Source organism: Mesoplodon densirostris, chromosome 4 (genome assembly GCF_025265405.1).
Source record: "Mesoplodon densirostris isolate mMesDen1 chromosome 4, mMesDen1 primary haplotype, whole genome shotgun sequence".
Taxonomy (NCBI): Eukaryota; Metazoa; Chordata; class Mammalia; order Artiodactyla; family Ziphiidae; genus Mesoplodon; species Mesoplodon densirostris.
In genome coordinates, this window is record NC_082664.1 from 122,025,096 (window position 1) to 122,050,593 (window position 25,498).

The window sequence follows — 25,498 nt, forward strand, 5'->3', positions numbered from 1 at the left end:
GGTTTTAGAGCCAGACTGCCTGCATCAAATCTCAACTTTATTACATTTGGTCAAGTTCTGTAAAATTTCTGTGTTTTCTCATTTGTAAAATGAGGATGATGATGATAAAAACAGCCCTGAGGGAGGAATTGTGAGGATTAAATAATCCATGTGCAATGCTTAGAAAAATGACTAGTACAAATAAGCACATAGTAAGAGTTAACTGCAATTGTTGTTAATGTTGCTTCTTAAAAAAGAAATAATAACCTGTAAAATATTGATAAATTTATTAAAAATACAACTTCTCTACAACAAAAGGCAACATGAACAAAATAGAAAGATAAGCTACAGAATGGTAGGAGATATTTGTCACTCATTCAGCTGAAATTGATTAATATCCAGGATATATGAAAAATCATTCAAATTAATAAGGAAAAGACAAGTCAAAAGGGGAAAATGAATGAACAATCATAGCCCCAATGGCAAATGATAGGATAAGTGTTGCCTCTCCTTACTAGTCATGAAGGAAATACAAATTGAAGTAATGAAATACCTTTTTACATTTCTTATATTGGCAGAAACTCAAGTCTGACAATACTGACTTTTGGTAAGGAGGCAGAGAAACATGAGCTCTTCCTACAACGGCTGTGAAATAGTCAGTTGGTACAACTGCTTTGGAGAGCATTTTGTTAATATCTAGTAAAGTTGAAGGTGCTTAAAACCCAGCAATTTCACTCTTAGGTCTACAGTCCAGAGAAATTCTAGCAAAGGTATATGAAGAGACATGTATGAGAATTGCAGCATTGCTTTAATAGTGTAATACTGGAAACATTTTAAACGTTCAGTGGAAGGATTTAGTGTAGTAGATTGATAAATTGTGGTTTAATTAATAGTAGATTGATAAATTGTAGTATAAGCATACAATGGGAGTTTTTGAAAAATAGACTTTATTTTTTAGGACAGTTTTAGGTTCACAGCAAAATTGAGTGGAAAGTACAGAGATTTCCCGTACATCCCCTGCCTGCCCCAACATATGCATAGCCTCACCCATTATCAGCATCTCCCACTAGACTGGTACATTTGTCACAATTAATGAGCCAACATACCATGTCATATTGCTTGGCAATTAATGAATGTTACATGTATCAGCAGTTTATAAATAGAAAAGACAATGTTAAATTATAGTGAGATGCAGACTGTTTGGTATAGCATTTTTTTTAAAGCTTAAAAATTGGAAACAATACTATCTATAATTTATGGGGACCCACATATGTAGTAAAAATATAAAAGCATGTATGGGAATAATACCAACCTCAGGATAATGGTTACCTCTGAAGAGCAAAGGAAGGAGCTTTAATTATCTCTCTAATATTTTGTTTATAAAAATAATCTGGAGTGATTACAGCAGTTTTCAAACAGTGAATTTGGGTAGTAGATTTATGGCTGCTTTCTATATTTTCTATAGTATTCTATGCTTTTGAAAGATCATCTAGGAAAAAGGTAAACAGAGTATCTTCATTAGAGAGGACTTTGACAAAAGTAGTGTAGTAGTCTGAGAGAAGCAACTGAAGGTATTTTTCTTTTTTAAAAAAATAACAGCATCTATATGTTAAAGGATGCAATAAGTGAAAAGGGAAAGATGGATAGCATATGGGAGCTGTTTTTTGATGGGGCAAGATACTGATGGAGATGCTAAGAAATGGGAAGTATCTGGAACATTTTCTCTGTAGACAGAAATGGAAGAACAGAGATGAGATGAAAATAGGAATACATTTTGAGTTGAAGTCATTTAAAAGAAATCACTGTTTTCTCAGTTAGGTATAAAAGTTGAAATCATTCTTTTAGAGGTGTGATATATGTGGGGTTTGAGAAAATTGGAGGGTATGCAGAATACTTGTAAGAAATGAAATAAAGTTAGATAAAAAGGCAGCATTGAAGGAAAAGGGAAGGTTGAATAAAATTTGTAATGGTGCCTAGTTGTATAATTTTGTCAGCTTTGTTCAGCAAGCCAGGGGCAGGATCAATTTTGTTGCTCCCTTTACATCTTCACCTTAAGGGAGACAGAGTCCAGAAGTCCTTGAAAATATGTCTATTCTGTAGCAGGTTTCTCTCATTGTTTTCTTGGTTATAACTTCGTCTAGTTTAATTTCTGTTTATCTGATCTCATCTTCTTACTGTTTCTAATTTCACAAGTTTTTGCTCTATTGATGCACTCTTTCTCGGTTTTGCTTTAACCTTAAGAGCTTTTGGGTGTGGGGTGATTAGATTTGTGTGACTGTTCTGTCCATCTTAAGCCAGTCTTCAATGAGGCTCTTTTCATATATAAAGAAAGAACTTGATTCTATTGCCAGGTACCTTAGAAACATTCAAGATAGTAGAGGACAAATTAATTTTTATTTTTACTCTTTGGGTTTTGAATTATTAATATAACAAAAGACTGAAAAAATTTTGGCTGTTTTAGGAAGTGTGCAGATTTGGACAATAATATGAAATATTATGTGATCTCAACGAGACTGTCTTCAAGAACAGTTCTTATACTGAGAAGAGTTAGGATTTTTTGTCCTAAAAGGTGTAATCAACTTGATTGTTAAGCCTCTTTTTTTGAGCTTCAGAAAGCAGTGGCTGTGTGATGTGACTTCTTAATGTTTCACATCTTTTATGTTGCAGCAGTTCTTTTGCCACGAAAATGATTTGTGCAGTCTTGAACACATACTATCCATGCTGATGGGACAGGATCCAATATGAATATAAATGATGGAGGAAGACGACGCTTTGAGGATAATGAACATACATTACGTATATATCCTGGGACAATTTCAGAAGGGACAATCTACTGTCCAATTCCTGCCAGAAAAAACTCCACGGCTGCTGAGGTGATTGACTCTCTTATAAACAGACTTCATCTTGACAAAACAAAATGTTATGTTCTAGCAGAGGTAAAAGAATTTGGTGGAGAAGAATGGATACTCAATCCAACAGACTGTCCAGTTCAGCGAATGATGTTGTGGCCCCGAATGGCTCTGGAAAATCGCCTGAGTGGAGAGGACTACCGTTTTCTTCTGAGAGAAAAAAACCTTGATGGATCAATCCATTATGGTAGTCTTCAGTCATGGCTACGGGTAACAGAAGAACGTCGCAGGATGATGGAACGGGGTTTTCTTCCACAGCCTCAACAAAAAGACTTTGATGATTTATGTAGCTTACCTGATTTGAATGAGAAAACTCTCTTAGAAAACCTACGAAATCGCTTTAAGCATGAAAAAATTTACACCTACGTTGGCAGTATTCTAATAGCTATTAACCCATTCAAGTTTCTTCCTATTTATAACCCCAAATATGTCAAAATGTATGATAACCACCAATTGGGAAAACTTGAGCCTCACATTTATGCTGTGGCTGATGTAGCTTATCATGCCATGCTGCAGCACAAAAGGAATCAGTGCATCGTGATTTCAGGAGAGAGTGGTTCTGGGAAGACTCAAAGCACAAACTTTCTTATTCATCACCTTACTGCCCTCAGTCAGAAAGGATTTGCCAGTGGAGTGGAACAAATTATTCTTGGAGCTGGACCAGTACTTGAGGTAAGTGTGTAGAAATACTTTCTTACTCTTAAACATATCTTAAAAAATATTAAAGTTTGTTAGATGTGAGAAAATGAAATGAAACTAAATAGAAGTATAGACATCATTTTTAGTTACCAAGGAAAACTGGAAGATAGGAAAGCAGAAAAAGGCAGTGTGGAAAATTGAAAGGTGTGACAGTGGCAATATTTTTTTTCAAAGGATGTCTTTGGGCCATTTCAAAGGATGCAAAGGAAAGTTGATTGGAGTCAGATATATCCCCCTGTAAAGGGAGACAGCAGGCGCAGGACTCCTGCCTGTATTGGATTGTGGAAATAGGTCGTTGGGGAATATAGTCTTGTCAATATATTTTTATCTGTGCAGCCTTAAAATCTGTGCCTAGGATTGAAATTCTAAGGGTTCATTTTTGAAAATGCAGAGAATATGGGAAAAAATTTTTAGTTCTGTGTTTTAGAAGTAATACCATCAAGGGTAGAAAGGAAAGAGAATACACTATTTTTGTTTTAGAGCTGAAAGGAAAGGTAATATTACTTGTTTTTTTTTTTTTTTTTTTTTTTTTTTTTTTTTTGCGGTATGCGGGCCTCTCACTGTTGTGGCCTCCCCCGTTGCGGAGCACAGGCTCCGGACGCGCAGGCTCCGGACGCGCAGGCTCAGCGGCCATGGCTCACGGGCCCAGCCGCTCCGCAGCATATGGGATCCTCCCAGACCGGGGCACAAACCCGTATCCCCTGCATCGGCAGGCGGACTCTCAACCACTTGCGCCACCAGGGAGGCCCTTACTTGTTTTTTGAAAGAGATTTTTGTGAGGTATAATTGCACATATTTAAAGTGTACAATTGGATAAATTTGACATATGTATTGATATATACCCATTAAACCACCACCACAGTCAAGATACTGAACATATCCATTATCCCTAAAGTGTTCTCATATACCTTTTTAATGCCTCTTTCTCACCCTTTCTAGCCCACTCATCTATAAGAAACCACTTATGTGCTTTCTGTCACTGTAGGTTAGTCTGTACATTCTATAATTTTATATAAATGGAATCATGTAGTATGTACTATTTTATGTTTGACTTCTCTTACTTGGTTTAATTATTTTGTGTGAGTGTCAATAATTGATTCCTGGGCTTCCCTGGTGGCGCAGTGGTTGAGAGTTCGCCTGCCGATGCAGGGGACACGGGTTCGTGCCCCGATCCCGGAAGATCCCACATGCCGCGGAGCGGCTGGGCCCGCGAGCCATGGCCGCGGAGCCTGTGTGTCCGGAGCCTGTGCTCCGCAACGGGAGAGGCCACAGCAGTGAGAGGCCCGCGTACAGCAAAAAAAAAAAAAAAAATAATTGATTCCTTTTGCTAAGACAGTATTCCATTGTATGGATATACCACACTTTGTTTATTCGTTCATCTTTTGATGGACATATACGTTGTTTCCAGTTTTTGGCTATAACGCATAAAGTATTCAAGTTTTTGTGTGGACATACATTGTCTTTTCTCTTGGGTAAACAGCTAGGAGTGGAATGACTGGGTCATATGGTAGGTATCTGTTTAACTTTTAAAGAAACTGCCAAACTTACATATAAATTTTACATACCATTTTATATTCCCACCAAACAGTATATACAGTTTCAGTTATTCCATATCTTTGCTAACCCTTGATATAGTCATTCTTTCTAATTTTAGCCATTCAAATAGGTATACAATGGTATCTCATGATTTTAATTTGCATTCTATAATAACTAATGATGTGAGCACCTTTTCATGTGTTTATTTGCAACCTATATATGTTCCTTGGTGAAGTGCCTGTCAAAATCTATTGCCCAACTTGTTATTGTTGTGTTTTGAGAGTTCTTTGTGTATGCTGGGTGCAGATCCTTTATTAGACATGTTTTGAAAATAATATACATTTTTCCCAGGTTTAACCCTCTTTTTTAAGATTTAAATTAAAATTTTTTTATTTTTTAACTTTTTTATTGAAGTATAGTTGATTTACAATGTTGTGTTAGTTTCGGATGTACAGCAAAGTGATTCAGTTATACATATACATACATATTCTTTTTCACATTCTTTTCCATATGGTTTATTATAGGATATTAAATATAGTTTCCTGTGCTATACAGTAAGACCTTGTTGTTTATCTATTTTATATATAGTATATAGTTTGTATCTGCTAATCCCAAAGTCCTAATTTATCCCTCTTCCACTCCCTTTCCCCTTTGGTAACCATAAGTTTGTTTTCTACGTCTACGAGTCTGTTTCTTAGTAGTCAGAAACTTCCAAAAAAAAAAAAAAAAATTGCCCAGGACCAGATGACTTCACTGACAAATTCTACTAAACATTTAAAGAAGAATTAACACAAATCCTTCAAAAATTCTTCCAAGAAATAAAACAGGAGGGAGGAACACTTTCTAATTTTATAAGGCCCAAAATATTTCACTGATACCAAAATTAAACAAAGACACCACAACAAAAGAAAATTACAGACTGATATCCCTTGAAACACAAACATTCTTAAAGAAATACTGGCAAACTTAATTCAGCAAAATATAAAAAGAAGTATACACCATGGTAAAGTAAGATTTATATTAGGGAATGAAAGTTTGGTTAAACAATACAAAAATAAATGTATTATACAATATTAATAGACTAAAGGACAAAAGCCACACCATCATCAGAATAGATACAGAAAAAGCATTTGACAAAAACAACACCCTTTCATGATTAAAAAAACAAAACAAACAAACAAACAAAAACACACTCTTAACAAACTAGGAATAGGAAGGAACTTTCTCAATCTGATTAAAAACACCTATTGGGGCTTCCCTGGTGGCACAGTGGTTGAGAGTCCGCCTGCCGATGCAGGGGACACGGGTTCGTGCCCCGGTCCAGGAGGATCCCACATGCCGCGGAGCGGCTGGACCCGTGAGCCATGGCTGCTGAGCCTGCGCATCCAGAGCCTGTGCTCCGCAACGGGAGAGGCCACAACAGTGAGAGGCCCATGTACCGCAAAACAAACAAACAAACAAAAAAAACACCTATTAAAAATTATAGGTTAACAACATACTTAATGGTGAAAGACTGAAAGCTTTCTCCCTTTGATCAGAAAGAAGACACAGATGTCTGCTCTCACCATTTCTTTCTTTTTTTTTATTTGGGTGCACTGGGTCTTAGTTGTGGCTTGCGGGCTCCTTAGTTGCGGCTCGCCAACTCCTTAGTTGCAGCTCTCTGACTCTGGTTGTGGCATGTGGGCTACTTAGTTGTGGCACGTGGACTTCTTAGTTGCAGCAGGTGGGCTCCTTAGTTGCGGCGCGTGGACTCCTTAGTTGCAGCTCACCGGTTCCTTAGTTGTGGCATGTGAACTCTTAGTTGTGACATGCACGTGGGATCTAGTTCCCTGACCAGGGATCGAACCTGGGCACCCTTCATTGTAGCGTAGAGTCTTAACCACTGCATCACCATGTTTTTTTTTCCTTTTTTTCCCTTTCTTCTTCTTTTTTTTTTTTTTTTGCGGTACGCGGGCCTCTCACTGTTGTGGCCTCTCCCGTTGCGGAGCACAGGCTCCGGACGCGCAGGCTCAGCGGCCATGACTCACGGGCCCAACTGCTCCGTGGCATGTGGGATCTTCCTGGACCGGGGCACGAACCTACGTCCCCTGCATCGGCAGGTGGACTCTCAACCACTGCACCACCAGGGAAGCCCTTTTTTCCCTTTCTTGCTCTCTTTTTTGGTACTGAAATATAGTTGATTTACAATGTTGTGTTAGTTTCTGGTGTGCAACAGAGTGATTCACTTATACATATATATACATATTCTTTTTCATATTCTTTTCCATCATAGGTTATTACAAGATATGAATATAGTTAGTTCCCTGTGCTATACAATAGATCCTTGTTGTTTATTTATTTTATATGTAGTAGTGTGTATCTGCTAATCTCAAATTCCAAATTTATCCCTCTCCCACCCCCTTTCCTCTTTGGTAACCACAAATTTGTTCTCCATGCCTGTGAGTCTGTTTCTGTTTTGTAAGTTTATTTGTGTCATATTTTAGATTCTACATATAAGTGGTATCACATGATATTGCTATCTTTCTCTTTCTGACTTCACTTAGTATGATAATCTCTAGGTCCATCAATGTTGTTGCAAATGGCATTATTTCATTCTTTTTTATGGCTGAGTAGTATTCCATTGTGTATATATACCACATCTTTATCCATTCTTCTGTTCATGGACATTTAGGTTGTTTCCATGTCTTGGCTATTTTAAGTGGTGCCACTATGAATATAAGGGTGCATGTATCTTTTCGAATTAGAGTTTTCTCCAGACATATGCCCAGGAGTGGGATTGGTGGATCACATGGCAACTCTATTTTTTAGTTTTTGTTTAACAAACACACCTGTGGGAAAAGGTTGTTCTCAGTGAGTGATCTTCAAGTCAGGTCACAGAAAGATAGCCCTTTGAATGAGGTTTTCTAGGAAAATGCCTAATAGGTCAAATTGTGAGTTATCTTTGGGACAAGGCTTTAACTCTAACCCTAGTCTGATATTTGCAGTGGCTTCTAGGCTAGACTGCTTTTTTAAAAAAACCCTGTAATTGTAGGGTGTCAGTTTTCTCTTCAGTGTGGAGCTAGGGAGAGGGAATTGGTAATCAGGTAAGTTAAAATGCCATCAATACCTGCTTTTCTTACTGAGATCCAGCTGTTTTCCTTGATTAAATGTTCTTCTACAAAGGATTATTCCAAGCCCTCGTTAATTTCTAGAATCATCAAAAAGTTGATGTTACTTTTGACAAATAACAATTTTTGTTAGTCTTATTTGTTTTATGAAGGGGAGATGAATTTCAGAGATCTTTACCATTTTCTCTGATCTCATTCTCAGTAATCTTATCAAGAGGTCTAAGTAATAAAATGTATTTTATATATTTACTCATGTGGTTACTATTTCTACTGTTCTCTATTCCTTACATTGATCCATGTTTGAACATGATAGCATTTTCCTTTTGCATGAAGGACTTCCTTAGTTCTTTTAGTGTGGGTTCACTTATGATGAATATTTTCAGATTTGTATATCTGAAATTGTCTTTTATTTGCCTTTATTTTTTAATGATTTACTTTAAAAAGTAGATATTAAAATTAAAAGAAATAACTTTACAGTAAAATTCTATGAACATATTAATTTGTGTAACCATTTATGGGTGTAGGTACAGAGTAGTTCCACTACCCCATGAAACTCCCTCATGCTATTCCTTATCTTCATACCCTCTGCCCTCCCATACTCCCATAACTTGTGGGAACTACTTGTTTGTTCTTCATTGCTGGTTGTTGTTGTTTTTTTTCAAAATGTCATATAAATGGAATCATACAGTATGTAGTGTTTGGAGACTGGCTTCTTTTATTCAGCATTATGTCTTGAAGATTTCATTTAAGTTGTTGAATATGTGAGTTCAACAGTGGGTTCTTTCTTTTAAATTTTATTGAGATATAACTTGAAATAAAATATAGCCATTTAAAATATATGGTTTAGTGAATTTTGATAAATGCATATACCCTGTAACCACCATCATACAATCAAGCATAGAATATTTTCATTACCCCTTGTGTCCCTTTGTAGACATTTCCCACCCCCATCCCCATTCCCAGACAGCTTCTAATCTGCTTCTTGTTACTCTTGTTTTGACTCTTCTAGAATTTCATATTACAATATGTACTCTTGTGTATGGTTTCTTCCACTTAACATAATGTTTAATATTTGTCAGTGTTGACGTCTGTACCAGTAGTTCCTTCTTTATTGCTAGGTGATATTTTATTGCATGGTGTATACTTTTGATTATAACTTAGGAAACATATTTTTCATTCTTTCTAAAATAGCACTGTCATTTTGTTTTAAGTAGATATAATAAAGCGTACATTGTGTAATGAAACTATTTCCTTTATACTGTTCTAGAATTTTAATTCTTTTGATGTAATTATTCTTTTCCTAGCTTATTGCTATTTCACTTAAGCAAGATTTAAAAAATATATATGTATAAATATATCAAGAATATTTGCTGGCTCTGGAATGTGAAAGTGAAATCTGATTTGTAATGAGCAATAAGTTTTTAAAATTAAGATTTATTTTACTGAATAGCATAAAATGCTGTCTACTTGGTTTCATTTCAAATATTAGTTGCTTTCTTTTACTTTACCTTAACTATAAAAGTGAATTGCTTTTCTACTATCTCTTTAACATTATTTTCTCTTTGAGCTGATCTAAGCAGGATTTTCCATTTTTAAAAAATAAAATTAATGAGAACTCTTTATTTTGACAGGCCTTTGGAAATGCAAAGACAGCTCATAATAACAATTCAAGTCGTTTTGGCAAGTTTATTCAAGTAAATTACCAAGAAACAGGCACTGTACTTGGGTAAGTAGCAGTAGCAGGCTTTGGAGCATGTTTATATTTTTGCCATTGCCCCTTCATAAACCATAGGTTGTTCATTTGCTTTTTAATGAGAATAGTGACATTAGTGTTTATATTAAATTTTTTTCTTCTCAATTATTTCTTTCTTTTGGAAAAGTTCAAACCTGAGAAAAGTTCTAAGAATAGTGTAACCCCCATATACCCTTAACTTAGATTTATAAGTTTTTAACAATTATATGCATTTGCTTTATCTTTCTATATTATTTCTACATTCATTTTTAAAAAATTGTTTTTGAGTAAGTTGGGCAGGTAACTTGACCCCCTAATTACTGTATTTCCTAAAGCAACCACAATGACATTTTCCTACTTAATACTATTTTTTTAAAAAATATCTTAATTGGAGTATAATTGCTTTACAGTGTTGTGTTAGTTTCTGCTGTACAACAAACTGAATCAGCTATATGTATACATATATCCTTATATCCCCTCCCTCTTGAGCCCTAACACTATTTTATACTTAAGATATTTAATTTTGTCATAATAATAATTCTTATTATACAGTCTGTGATCAGAGTCCTCTCTGTTTGTGCCAGCAATATTCTTTATAACTTTTAAAAAATTAATAGACTATTTTTAAAACAGTTTTAGGTTTATGACCTAAAATGAATAGAAAGTTTTAGGTTTATGACCTAAAATGAATAGGAAGTACAGAGAGTTCCCATATACCTCTTCACCCTATCCCCCAGTTTCCCCTCTTAATAATATCTTGGGGCCTCCCTGGTGGCGCAAGTGGTTGAGAGTCCGCCTGCCGATGCAGGGGATGCGGGTTCGTGCCCCGGTCTGGGAGGATCCCATATGCCGCGGAGCGGCTGGGCCCGTGAGCCATGGCCGCTGAGCCTGCGCGTCCGGAGCCTGCGCGTCCGGAGCCTGTGCTCCGCGACGGGGGAGGCCACAACAGTGAGAGGCCCGCATACCGCAAAAAAAAAAAATAATAATAATAATAATAATATCTTGCATTAGTGTGTTCCATTTGTGTTGTACCTTGAATGGGCTTTGACAGATGTATAAAGGTATGTATTCACCATGACAATATTATATGGAATAGTTTCACTGCCCTAAAGATCCCTGTGCTCCACCTGTTCATCCCTTCCCACCCACTAACCTTTGGCAACCACTGATCTTTTCACTGTCTTAATAGGTTTGCATTTTTCAGAATGTCACATGGTTGGAATTATATAGTATATAGCCTTTACAGATTGAATTCTTTGCTCCTTAGGAATAGGTATTGAAGGATCTTTCATGTCTTTCATGGCTTGGTTTTATTGGACTAATAATTTTTTGGATAATTGACATCTTTATGCTTTTTAGAAGTGTTTTTAGTTTTTTTATGTTTCTTGTTGAGTTTATTCCTAAGTATCTTATTTTATTTTTAATGTTGTTATTAAAGTGTGATTTTTCTCTTGCATTATATCTTCTAAAATTGCACATTATTTGTATATGTGAAGGCTACTGATTTTTATATTAATTTTATATCTTGTTATCTTACTGAATTATTTTATTGTTTATATTAGTTTTACTGTTGTTTCTCTTAACATTTCTAGGTGTATTATCATATCTGCCTAAATAAATACTTTAAATTTTTTTCCTGTTCCTTGTATCTCTGATTATTTTCTATTTTGTCTGATTACATACCTCCTATACTGTGATAATATTGTTTTAGACCTTTGTGTGAATGCCTTTAATTTTCTTCACTAAGTAAAATACTGGCTTTAGGACATTTTATTGTGTTAATGAAACATTGATTTTAATTTTCTTTGAGTGTTTTTGTCAGTAATGGCTATTGTATTTTATCAAAGGCCTTTTTGGCATCTATGGATATTAGCTTGATCTTCATTTTGGGATCTATTAATATTACCATTATTTTGCATTCCTGGGGAAAAAATATCTCACTTGGTCAATACAAAGACACAAACACCCACAGACGTACACGCACAGACATGTTTATACACATACATATGTAAACTGGTTGTTGTGTTCTGCTTGCTAGTTTTTATTTATGATTTTTGTATCCATATTAGTGCTATATACTCACCCTCTATGCGAGTTCTTCCTTACGTCCTTTTTCCTTCTTGGATTGAATCGTATGTGTCTCTCTTGGTACATCCATAATATTCTGGTCATTGCTGTAAAATAAACCCTACCAACTCAGCATGATAGCTGCTAGTTTACCTATTTTCTCCACTAGTTTGTAAGCCCCTTGAGGACAGGTAGTGTATCACTTATTTCTGTATTTGAACAGTGCTTAGCACAGTGCCCAGTTAATGAATACTTACTGAGTAAATTGGTAAATAAGAAACTTATTTACCAGAATTTATTCCAGAATGTGGCAACAGCATGTATATATAAAAAAATTATATCTTTGAGCATTATTTAGTAGTCTGGTCAAACTATAATATCTGAAAGGATGTCCAGTGGTATTGAGCCTAGAAAGAAAGTAAAGTCTTTGTCACGGGAGGGTGACAAAGAATGTACAGTGGTATTGAGCCGGGAAAGAAAGTAAAGTCTTTGTCACGGGAGGGTCTTATGTGCCATGTTTTGAACTTCTGACTTTATTTTGCTTTATTGAAAGAAAAAAAAAGACTTAGGAGTTTATGAACTTAATGTGGATGACACTAACAGTGTCCATAACACAATTATAGTGGTAAATGTACTCTGGAAGGCAGCTGTGCTCACCACTATACCACCAGCACCGGTGGTACATGTAGTCTGGATAGTATTCTTTATACTTTTGCATCTTCTCTAATAAAATATTTGTCTACTTTATATTAAGCTTTATTACTTATATCAATAAATTTTATTTTTCTTCTAGTGCCTATGTTGAAAAGTATCTGCTGGAGAAGTCCAGACTCGTTTATCAAGAGCATAATGAACGGTACATATTTTAATATGTGTAATTAGATCAAGTTAACATTTGTATCATGTAGATTGACTTTTCAGATCTTTGTATATTATGACCTTTAATTCAGTTTATACCATGTATAATTTTATATATAATTGCTATTTCTCTCATGGGCAGAATACTGTACTTTTTAAGAAGCTGCTAGGAGGTCTTTTTTTTTAATGGGTATATAGAAATGTTGTCCTTTCTAAATTCTAGGCAAACTATCAGAACAGGAAAATAGTGGTATCTCAGGTGGTATCGTTTCGTGAGCATTTTGCCTTTGGACCTTGTGTCACGTCTTGGTGTTCTTTCCCTAATTTGAGAAAAGTTTTTAATAAAGCTCTTAATTTCTCTGTAATCTTTGAGGTATATGGAATTTCAGAGCTGACATATATGTAACCTTCTTTAGATGAGGAAGCCAAATATCAGAGGGGTAAATGATTTGCTTCATGTTATAATGAGACAAAATGAAGAGCCAGAGTTTGAAGTTAAACAAACCTATATTCAAATATTGGATATGCTTTTGGCATATCACCTAACTTCTCTGCTTCTTAGATACTTTTTCTCATTTTGCAGATGGAACACTATCCTGAAGTTGTTTAGAGGATTAAATGAAATAACATTTATAAAATGCTCAGTGTAGTCCTTATATATAATAAAATTTCATTAAACATTATCATAATTAATTACCTGTAAGCTTAGGACTAGAACTCAGACTTTTCTGTTAATTTTTTTGTGGCTAGCTGATGAGGAAATCTGAATTAGAGATGTTTCAGAATGAAGGGAAGAGAGTTTGGGGAAGAGAATAGCCTCCTGAAGACATGTAGAGGTAACAGATACGGCTATTAGAAGGTTATTAGTAACTTTTTCTAACACATTTTAATAGAGTGGTAGTGATAGAAGCCTGGTTTCCTTGGTTTTGAAGAATCAATGGCAGGAGAAGATCCAGAGCTTATATAAACTGATTCTCTGTTATCTTGCTAGATTTGATTTGTAGATGTATGTATAATCCTTATTACATGTTGCTGAATTTGGCTTGCTAGTATTTTTTTTTAACATTTTTATTGGAGTATAATTGCTTTACAATGGTGTGTTAGCTTCTGCTATATAACAAAGTGAATCAGTTATACATATACATATATCCCCATATCTCTTCCCTCTTGTGTCTGCCTCCCTCCCACCCTCCCTATCCCACCCTTCTAGCTAGTCACAAAGCACCGAGCTGATCTCCCTGTGCTATGTGACTGCTTCCCACTATCTATTTTACATTTGGTAGTGTATATATGTCCATATATACGCTACCACTCTCTTACTTTGTCCCAGCTTACCCTACCCCCAACCGTGTCCTCAAGTCCATTCTCTAGTAGGTCTGCATCTTTATTCTCGTCTTGTCCCTAGGTTCTTTATGACCCTTTTTTTTTTTTAGATTCCATATATATGTGTTAGCATACGGTATTTGTTTTTCTCTTTCTGACTTACTTCACTTTATATGACAGACTCTAAGTCCATCCACCTCACTACAAATAACTCAATTTCATTTCTTTTTATGGCTGAATAATATTCCATTGTATATATGTGCCACATCTTTATCCATTCATCTGTCGATGAACACTTAGGTTGCTTCCATGTCCTGGCTATTGTAAACAGAGCTGCAATGAACATTGTGCTACATGACTCTTTTTGAATTATGGTTTTCTCAGGGTATATGCCCAGTAGTGGGATTGCTGGGTCATATGGTAGTTCTATTTTTAGTTTTTTAAGGAACCTCCATACTGTTCTCCATAGTGGCTGTATCAATTTACATTCCCACCAACAGTTTATGAGGGTTCCCTTTTCTCCACACCCTCTCCAGCATTTATTGTTTGTAGATTTTTTGATGATGGCCAGTCTGACCAGTGTGAGATGATATTGCATTGTAGTTTTTTTTTGTTTTTTTTTTTTGCGGTACGCGGGCCTCTCACTGCTGTGGCCCCCCCCGCCGCGGGGCACAGGCTCCGGACGCGCAGGCCCAGCGGCCATGGCTCACGGGCCCAGCCGCTCCGCGGCACATGGGATCCTCCCAGACCGGGGCACGAACCCGTATCCTCTGCATCAGCAGGCGGACTCCCAACCACTGCGCCACCAGGGAGGCCCTGCATTGTAGTTTTGATTTGCATTTCTCTAATGATTAATGATGTTGAGCATTCTTTCATGTGTTTTTTGGCAATCTGTATATCTTCTTTGCAGAAATGTCTATTTAGGTCTTCTGCCCATTTTTGGATTGGGTTGTTTGTTTTTGTGATATTGATCTGCATGAGCTGCTTGTAAATTTTGGAGATTAATGCTTTGTCAGTTGCTTCATTTGCAAATATTTTCTCCCATTCTGAGGGTTGTCTTTTCGTCTTGTTTATGCTTTCCTTTGCTGTGCAAAAGCTTTTGAGTTTCATTAGGTCCCATTTGTTTATTTTTGTTTTTATTTCCATTTCTCTAGGAGGTGGGTCAAAAAGGATCTTGCTGTGATTTATGTCATAGAGTGTTCTGCCTATGTTTTCCTGTAAGAGTTGATAGTGTCTGGCCTTACATTTAGGTCTTTAATCCATTTTGAGTTTATTTTTGTGTATGGTGTTAGGGAGTGTTCTAATTTCATTCTTTTACATGTAGCTGTCCAGTTTTCCCAGCACCGCTTATTGAAGAGACTGTCTTTTCTCCATTGTATATCCTTGCCTCCTTTGTCATAGATTAGTTGACCATAGGTGTGTGGGTTTACCTCTGGGCTTTCTATCTTGTTCCATTGATCTATGTTTCTGTTTTTGTGCCAGTACCATATTGTCTTGATTACTGTAGCTTTGTAGTATAGTCTGAAGTCAGGGAGTCTGATTCCTCCAGCTCCATTTTTTTCCCTCAAGACTGCTTTGGCTGTTCGGGGTTTTTTGTGTTTCCATACAAGTTGTGAAATTTTTGGTTCTAGTTCTGTGAAAAATGCCAGTGGTAGTTTGATAGGGATTGCATTGAATCTGTAGATTGCTTTGCGTAGTAGAGTCATTTTCAAAGTGTTGATTCTTCCAATCCAAGAACATGGTATATCTCTCCATCTATTTGTATCATCTTTAATTTCTTTCATCAGTGTCTTATAATTTTCTGCATACAGGTCTTTTGTCTCCTTAGGTAGGTTTATTCCTAGATATTTTATTCTTCCTGTTTCAGTGGTAAATGGGAGTGTTTTCTTAATTTCACTTTCAGATTTTTCATCCTTAGTGAATAGGAATGCAAGAGATTTCTGTTCATTAATTTTGTATCCAGCTACTTTACCAGATTCATTGATTAGCTCTAGTAGTTTTCTGGTAGCATCTCTAGGATTCTGTATGTATAGTATCATGTCATCTGCAAACAGTGATGCTTTACTTCTTCTTTTCCGATTTGGATTCCTTTTTCTTCTGATTGCTGTGGCTAAAACTTCCAAAACTATGTTGAATAATAGTGGTGAGAGTTGTTTTGTTCTTGTTCCTTGTCTTGTTCCTGATCTTAGTGGAAATGGTTTTAGTTTTTCACCATTGAGGATGATGTTGGCTGTGGGTTTGTCATACATAGCCTTTATTATGTTGAGGTAAGTTCCCTCTATGCCTACTTTCTGGAGGGTTTTTATCATAAATGGGTGTTGAATTTGTTGAAAGCTTTCTCTGCATCTATTGAGATGATCATGTGATTTTTCTCCTTCAGTTTGTTAATATGGTGTATCACATTGATTGATTTGCGTATATTGAAGAATCCTTGCATTCCTGGGATAAACCCCACTTGATCATAGTGTATTATCCTTTTAATGTGCTGTTGGATTCTGTTTGCTTGTATTTTGTTGAGGATTTTTGCATCTGTGTTCATCAGTGATATTGGTCTGTAGTTTTCTTTTTTTGTGACATTTTTGTCTGGTTTTGGTATCAGGGTGATGGTGACCTCACAGAATGAGTTTGGGAGTGTTCCTCCCTCTCCTATATTTTGGAAGAGTTTGAGAAGGATAGGTGTTAGTTCTTCTCTAAATGTTTGATAGAATTCTCCTGTGAAGCCATCTGGTCCTGGGCTTTTGTTTGTTGGAAGATTTTTTTTTTTTTTTTTGCGCTACGCGGGCCTCTCACTGCTGTGGCCTCTCCCGTTGAGGAGCACAAGCTTCAGACACGCAGGCTCAGCAGCCATGGCTCACAGGCCCAGCTGCTCCACGGCATGTGGGATCTTCCCGGACCGGGGCACGAATCCTTGTCCCCTGCATCGGCAAGCGGACTCTCAACCACTGCGCCACCAGGGAAGCCCTGTTGGAAGATTTTTAATAACAGTTTCAATTTCAGTGCTTGTGATTGGTCTGTTTATATTTTCTACTTCTTTCTGGTTCAGTCTCAGAAGGCTGTGCATTTCTAAGAATTTGTCCATTTCTTCCAGGTTGTCCATTTTATTGGCATATGGTTGCTTGTAGTAATCTCTCATGATTGTTTGTATTTCTGTAGTGTCAGTTGTTACTTCTCCTTTTTTCATTTCTAATTCTATTGATTTGAGTCTTCTCCCTTTTTTTGTTGATGAATCTGGCTAATTGTTTATCAATTTTGTTTATCTTCTCAAAGAACCAGCTTTTAGTTTTATTGATCTTTGCTATCGTTTCCTTCATTTATTTTTCATATATTTCTGATCTGATCTTTATGATTTCTTTCCTTCTGCTAACTTTGGGGATTTTTTGTTCTTCTTTCTCTAATTGCTTTAGATGTAAGGTTAGGTTGTTTATTTGAGATTTTTCTTGTTTCTTGAGGTAGGATTGTATTGCTATAAACTTCCCCCTTAGAACTGCTTTTGCTGCATCCCGTAGGTTTTCGGCCATCGCATTTTCCTTGTCATTTGTTTCTAGATATTTTTTGATTTCCTCTTTGATTTCTTCAGTGATCCATTGGTTATTTAGTAGTATATTGTTTAGCCTCCATGGGTTTGTATTTTTTACAGTTTTTTCCCTGTAATTGATATCTAGTCTCATAGCATTGTGGTCGGAGAAGATACTTGATATGATTTCAATTTTCCTAAATTTACCAAGGCTTGATTTTTGACCCAAGATATGATCTATTCTGGAGAATATTCCATGAGCACTTCAGAAGAAAGTATATTCTGTTGTTTTTGGTTGGAATGTCCTATAAATATCAATTAAGTCCATCTTGTTTAATGTGTCATTTCAAGCTTGTGTTTCCTTATTTATTTTCATTTTGGTTGATCTGTCCATTGGTGAAAGTGGGGTGGTAAAGTCCCCTACTATGATTGTGTTACCGTCAGTTTCCCCTTTTGTGGCTGTTAGCATTTGCCTTAAGTATTGAGGCTCTCCTATTTTGGGTGCATAAATATTTACAATTTTTATATCTTCTTCTTGGATTGATCCATTGATCATTATGTAGTGTCCTTCTTTGTCTCTTGTAATAGTCTTTACTTTAAAGTCTAATTTGTCTGATATGAGAATTGCTACTCCAGATTTCTTTTGATTTCCGTTTGCATGGAATGTCTTTTTCCATCCCCTCACTTTCAGTCTGTATGTGTCCCTAGGTCTGAAGTAGGTCTGTTGTAGACAGCATATATACGGGTCTTGTTTTTGTATCCATTCAGCCAGTGTATGTCTTTTGGTTGGACCATTTAATTCATTTACATTTAGGGTAGTTATCGATATGTATGTTCCTATTACCATTTTCTTAATGGTTTTGGATTTGTTATTGTAGGTGTTTTCCTTGTCTTGTGTTTCCTGCCTAAAGAAGTTCCTTTAGCATTTGTTGTAAAGCTGGTTTGGTGGTGCTGAATTCTCTTAGCTTTTGCTTGTCTGTAAAGGTTTTAATTTCTCCGTCAAATCTGAATGAGATCCTTGCTGGGTAGAGTAATCTTGGTTGTATGTTTTTCCCTTTCATTACTTTAAATGTGTCCTGCCAGTCCCTTCTGGCTTGCAGAGCCTCTGCTGAAAGATCAGCTGTTAAACTTATGGGAATTCCCTTGTATGTTATTTGTTGCTTTTCCCTTGCTGCTTTTAATATTTTTTCTTTGTGTTTAATTTTTGATAGTTTTATTAATACATGTCTTGGTGTGTTTCTCCTTGGATTTATCCTGTATGGGACTCTCTGTGCTTCCTGGACTTGATTATGTCCTTTCCCATATTATGGAAGTTTTGAACTATAAGCTCTTCAGATATTTTCTCAGTCCCTTTCTTTTTCTCTTCTTCTTCTGGGACCCCAGTAATTTGAATGTTGGTTTGTTTAATGTTGTTCCAGAAGTCTCTGAACCGGTCCTCAATTCATATCATTCTTTTTTCTTTATTCTGCTCTGTGGTAGTTATTTCCACTATTTTATCTTCTAGGTCACTTATCCATTATTCTGCCTCAGTTATTCTGCTATTGATTCCTTCTAGAGAATTTTAAATTTCATTTATTGTGGTGTTCATCATTGTTTGTTTGCTCTTTAGTTCTTCTGTTTACAAGATTTTGGATCATCTTTACTATCATTATTCTGAATTCTTTTTCAGGTAGACTGCCTATTTCCGCTTCATTTGTTTGGTCTGGTGGGTTTTTACCTTGCTTCTTCATCTGCTGTGTGTTTCTCTGTCTTCTCATTTTGCTTAACTTACTGTGTTTTGGGTTTCCTTTTCGCAGGCTGCAGTTTCGTAGTTCCTTTTGTTTTTGGTGTCTGTCTCCAGTGGCAAAGGTTGGTTCAGTGGGTAGTGTAGGCTTCCTGGTGGACGGGACTAGTGCCTGTGTTCTGGTGAATGAGGCTGGATCTTGTCTTTCTGGTGGGCAGGTCCGTATCCGGTGGTGTGTTTTGTGGTGTCTGTGACCTTATTTTGATTTTAGGCAGCCTTTCAGCTAGTGGGTGGGGTTGTGTACCTGTCTTGCTAGTTGTTTGGCATAGGGTGTCCTGCACTGTAGCTTGCTGGTCGTTGAGTGGAGCTGGGTCTTAGCATTGAGATGGAGATCTCTGGGAGAGCTCTTGCTGATTGATATTATGTGGGGCCGAGAGGTCTCTGGTGGACCAATGTCCTGAACTCGGAACTTGGCTCTCCCACCTCTGAGGTTCAGGCCTGACACCCAGCTGGAGCACCAAGACCCTGTCAGCCACACGGCTCAGAAGGAAAGAAAGAAAAAATAAAATAAAATAAAGTTTTTAAAATTAAAAAAAAATTAAATTATTAAAATAAAAAGTAAAATAATAAAAAAAAGAAAAGCAGAGAGCAACCAAACCAGTAAACAAATCCACCTATGATAACAAGCGCTAAAAGCTAAACTAAGATAAACATGTAAATCAGAAACTAGTCAGTTGCGTACAGCAAACCCCAGGTCTACAGTTGCTCCCAAAGTCCACCGCCTGAATTTTGGAATGATTCGTTGTCTATTCAGGTATTCCACAGATGCAGGGTACATCAGGTTGATTGTGGAGATTTAATCTGCTGCTCTTGAGGCTGCATGGAGAAATTTCCCTTTCTCTTTGTTTGCACAGCTCCTGGGGTTCAGCTTTGGATTTGGCCCTGCCTCTGCATGTAGGTTGCCCTCTGACGTCTGTTCTTCATCCAGATGAGGGGCGGTTAAAGTAGCGACTGATTACGGGGCTGTGGCTCACTCAGGCCGGGGGGAGGGAGGGGTACGGAATGTTGGGTGAGGTTGAGGTGGCAGAGGCCAGCGTGACGTTGCAACAGCCTGAGGCATGCCGTGTGTTCTCCTGGATAAGTTGTCCTTGGATCACAGGACCCTGGCAGTGGTGGGCTGCACAGGCTCCCAGGAGGGGAGGTGTGGATAGTGACCTATACTTGCACACAGGCTTGTTGGTGGCTGCAGCAGCAGCCTTAGCGTTTCATGCCCTTCTCTGGGGTCCGCACTGATAGCCACGGCTTGTGCCTGTCTCTGAAGCTCGTTTAGGTGGTGCTCTGAATCCCCTCTCCTCTCACACCCCGAAACAGTGGTCTCTCGCCTCTTAGTCAGGTCCAGAGTTTTTCCCGGACTCCCTCCTGGCTAGCTGTGGTGCACTAGCCCCCTTCAGGCTGTGTTCACGCAGGCAACCCCAGTCCTCTCCCTGGGATCTGACCTCTGAAGCCCGAGCTTCAGCTCCCAGCCCCCACCCGCCCTGGTGAGTGAGCAGACAAGCCTCTCAGGCTGGTGAGTGCTGGTCGGCACCGATCTTCTGTGTGGGAATCTCTCCGCTTTGACCTCTGCACCCCTATTGCTGTGCTCTCCTCCTTCTCTCCGAACCTTCCCCCTCCCCACCCACTGTTTCCACCAGTGAAGGGGCTTCCTCGTGTGTGGAAACTTTTCCTCCTTCACGACTCCCTCCCAGAGGCACAGGTCCCGTCCCTATTCTTTTGTCTCTGTTTTCTCTTTTTTCTTTTGCCCTACCCAAGTACGTGGGGGGTTTCTTGCCTTTTGGGAAGTCTGAGTTCTTCTGCCAGCATTCAGTAGGTGTTCTGTAGGAGTTGTTCCACATGTAGATGTATTTTTGATGTATTTGTGGGGAGGAAGGTGATCTCCACATCTTACCACTATCTTGAAGGTTCTCTCTGCTATTTCTTTCTTTCTTTTTTTTTTTTTTTGCGGTACGTGGGCCTCTCACTGTTGTGGTCTCTCCCGTTGCGGAGCACAGGCTCTGGACGCTCAGGCTCAGCGGCCATGGCTCACGGACCTAGCCGCTCCGTGGCATGTGGGATCTTCCCAGAATGGGGCACGAACCCGTGTCCCCTGCATCGGCGGGCAGACTTTCAACCACTTCGCCACTAGGGAAGCCCTGCTCTTTATTTCTTAATGCTTAATTGAATCTTGTCTAGTTTCCTTTCATTTCAGCCAGAAAAACTCCCTGTAGCATTTTTTATGGGGCCCATCTGTTAGCTCTGAAGTATATTAATTTTTGTTTATCTGGGAATATCCTAATTTCTCCTTTATTTTTGAAGGATAGTTTTGCTGAGTATATAATTCTTGATTTTTTTTCTTTTAGTACTTTGAATCTGTTTCCTTTCCATGGTTCCTGATGAGAAATCAGTTGGTAATCTTATATTACGATCCCTTGATGAGGCATTTCTCTCATGGTGCTTTGAAAATTTTGTCATTGTCTTTCAATAGTTTTAATTTGTCTAGGTGTGGATCTCTTTGAGTTTTTCCCTCCTGGAGTTCATTGAGTTTCTTGGATGTACAGATTGATATTTTCATCAAATTTGGGGAGTTTCTGGTCATGTTTTTCAAATATTCTTTCTGCTTTTTTCTTTCTTCTCTTTTTGGGGCTCCCATTGTGCATATTTTGGTGTTCTGTATTGTACATGTGTTGGTGTCTGCTTAATAGTGTCCCACAATTTCTGAGACTGATAATTTTTCTTCATTCATGGTTCTTTCTCTTCCTCAGACTAACTAGCCTTAACTGACCTTTCTTCAAGTCCACTGATTCCTTCTTCTGCTTGCAAATCTGCTTTTGAGCTCCTCTAGAGAGTTTTTCATTTTAGTTATTATACTTTTCAACTCCAAAATTTCTTTTTTGATTATTTTTATAAGTTCTGTATACTTATTGAGAGCTTCTATTTGATGAGACAGCATTCTCATACTGTAGTTCTTTAAACATGGTTTCCTTCAGTTCTTTGAATGTATTTAAAACAGCCGATTAAAAGCCTTATCTAGTGAGTCTAATGTCAGGACCTCCCCAGGAACAGTTATTATTGAATGTTTTTTCTCCTTTGTATGTGGTATACTTTGTTTGTTTGTTTTTTTAATTAAAAATTTATTTATTTATTTATTTCTGGCTGCATTGGGTCTTCATTGCTGCGTGCGGGCTTTCTCTGGTTGCGGCCAGCGGGGGCTACTCTTCGTTGCAGTGTGTGGGCTTCTCATTGCATTGGCTTCTCTTGTTGTGGAGCATGGGCTTAGGTACCCGGGCTTCAGTAATTTTGGCACATGGGCTTCAGTAGTTGTGGCTCGCGGGCTCTAGAGTGCAGGCTCAGTAGTTGTGGCGCCTGGGCTTAGTTTCTCCACTGCATGTGGGATCTTTCCGGCCCAGGGTTTGAACCTGTGTCCCCTGCATTAGCAGGTGGATGTCTAACCACTGCGCCACCAGGGAAGCCTGTATGTGCTATACTTTCTGATTTCCTTGCGTGACTTGTAAATTTTTGTTGAAAATTAGACATTTTAAGTAATAATTGGACATTTAAAATAATCATGTGGCAGCTCTAGAAATGAGTTCCTCCCCTTCCAGGGTTTGTGGTTGTTACTTTTGTTTCTGCTGTTCGTTTTGTGAATTTTCTGAGCTCATTTGAAGTCTTTGAAAAGTATTCTTTTTCAAGTGTAGCTATTGAAGTCTCTGCTTGGTTAGATTTAATGATTGAGCAGTGTGTTCCTTAAATGGTTGGAAACAGTAAGTCTCCCAGACTTTGCCTCAGGGCTCTCTATGGGTATTGGGCCATGACGTTTATTAACACCTAGGTAGGCATTTTGTAATTCTGCCTTAGCCTTTACTTCCTCCTTGTGCAGACCTTCTGGGTTAGTGTGATAGGTGAGAGGTTAGTATCTCCTCTTGTCTTTGCTGAGTGGACATGCAACCCTGGGCATGGGCACAGCCTTATGCATGCACATGGCCTTTTAGATTCCCAGGAACGTATTGGGGCTTTTCAAAGCCTCTGTGGATGTCTCATTTCCCACCTTTTCCCTTTAAGTTTTTTGGTTAGCCTACTGTGTGCCCCAACTTTTATTCATCGCTGCAGGAGGCTGATATGTTCAAAAATTGCCTATAATTGTTTCCTACAAATGTCTCTGGGGCAAAGATTTTCTTACTGGGCTAACACTGAGTCAGGTCAAATAAGGATAGTTTTGAAAATGGCTCCTTCCAAGGAACTACCAGACAGATCAGATAATCATATTTCTCAGGGAATGAGACTCTGAATGAGCCCCAACCCCGTTCTGCCCTCTTTTGGAGGCTGCCAGGCTTAGGGTGTCCACCTCAGTTGTAAGCTGTTGGTATTGAAAGCTACCATGGATCTGGTAAGCAGGAGGTGGAATAGGGCAAGTTAAAAGGCCATCAAGCTTCTGTTTTTACTGAGATTCAACTGTTTTTCTTGTGTAAAAACTCTCTGGATTGCTGTTTTCTTTTGGTTAATTTCTAGAGTTGATTCTGACAAATTTGCCAGTTTTCTAATTGGTTCTGTGGAGAGAATTTTTAGAGGTCTCAAGTTTACTGTATTGCTGCCTTCACCTTTCTCTTTTGTATTCAGCATACAAAACATTATTTTATTTTGTAGTACTTATTTTTTATTTGGGCCACACTGTGCGGCTTGCTGCATCTTAGTTCCCCGACCAGGGATTGAACCTGGGCCACGGCAGTGAAAGCTCTGAGTCCTAACCACTTGACTGCCACTTGAATTCCCCTGTAGTACTTAAATATTGAATTTATCACCTTTGTATTAAAAAAAAGAAGCAAAGCTGAAACAGTTTACTAATTAATGTTTTCTTTTTCTTGTTGAATAATAACCATTAGACCATGTTTATTATAAAGCCATACTTTTTTGTTTCCAACAGGAACTATCATGTATTTTATTACCTCCTGGCAGGAGCAAGTGAAGAAGAGAGATTAGCATTCCATCTTAAACAACCGGAAGAATATCATTATCTCAATCAGGTGAGAGTTCATGAAAAGCATTTTGAAGTGTAGGGCATTATTAAATTTTAGCTCTTGAGGAAAGTTAATTTTCCTAGTACTTTGTTTCTGAAACCTGGTTGATAGTGAATATTAACTAGCATTTTCATGTATGCAATCTAAAAATCTATGTGATGCAGTTCTTAAATTTTAAAATTATTATTATTCTTATATGAATTGGAAAAGATTAGCTTATATGTGAGCCTTTTGCTTTTTGTGAGACTCTTTAAGAGAATAATAAACTGTTTATAGATACTTCCTATTTAGAAAAATGCTTTACTCTTTCCAAAGTGATTTACCTTTTACAGACCACAGCATGTTAAATGTTACTAATGATTCATGCTTGCCCTTGTCAAAGGAATACTGAAACTTTATTTGCATGTTTGAAGTCTAATACATATACCTCTTTGCATGATATTATGATAGTGACTTAGAGTATGATTATTTTTATAACTCAGTGATTATCCTATTAAACATTCAGTATGAAAATTCACTAAAGGAAATGACTTAGAGAATTTGTAACTTACCTTGTAACTCAGAATTCACCCCTAAACTTCCATAATAAGTAGTAATTCTCACAACTTTTCATTGCATTGGTTTCTCCAATTTTATTCCCCATATTAACAAAAATTCTAGCACTGGTAATAATGGAATTGGTCTGATAGTAGATCATTTAAATAACAGATTGTTTCCCCTCATTTTTTTGTTTGAGGCAAGATGTAATGTCTATGGAAAGAAATTCCTTTTGGGTGATTTAAAAAATTCTTATGAGGGTTTTGTAAGGAAATTGACACTTTGATATGGCTCGGTGATTGTAGTATGTATTTAGGGTTATGAAAGTAACATCTCAGACTTTTGCAAGATATAGAGCATGCTGTATAACTGATATTTCCTAATTTTGAAACTACATATTTATATAAGCTAATATAACTCTGTATTACTATATTGAGAATTTCAAAATTATGTTATATATCACTTC

General features: G+C 37.5%; 1 protein-coding gene across 7 annotated transcripts in view; it reads left to right on the forward strand.

The window, feature by feature from the left end:
* Positions 1-25,498, forward strand: part of MYO9A (myosin IXA) — a 295,878-nt gene that overhangs the window by 49,290 nt on the left and 221,090 nt on the right. For 6 of the 7 annotated variants that reach the window (XM_060097070.1, XM_060097072.1, XM_060097075.1 and 3 more), the window contains exons 2-5: positions 2,647-3,560; positions 9,862-9,956; positions 12,823-12,885; positions 24,402-24,501. In XM_060097070.1, the coding sequence (XP_059953053.1) occupies positions 2,721-3,560; positions 9,862-9,956; positions 12,823-12,885; positions 24,402-24,501 (1,098 nt within the window). In that variant the 5' untranslated portion in view covers positions 2,647-2,720. The remainder of the gene's footprint in view (positions 1-2,646; positions 3,561-9,861; positions 9,957-12,822; positions 12,886-24,401; positions 24,502-25,498) is intronic. The other variant, XM_060097071.1, reaches the window with a different exon arrangement.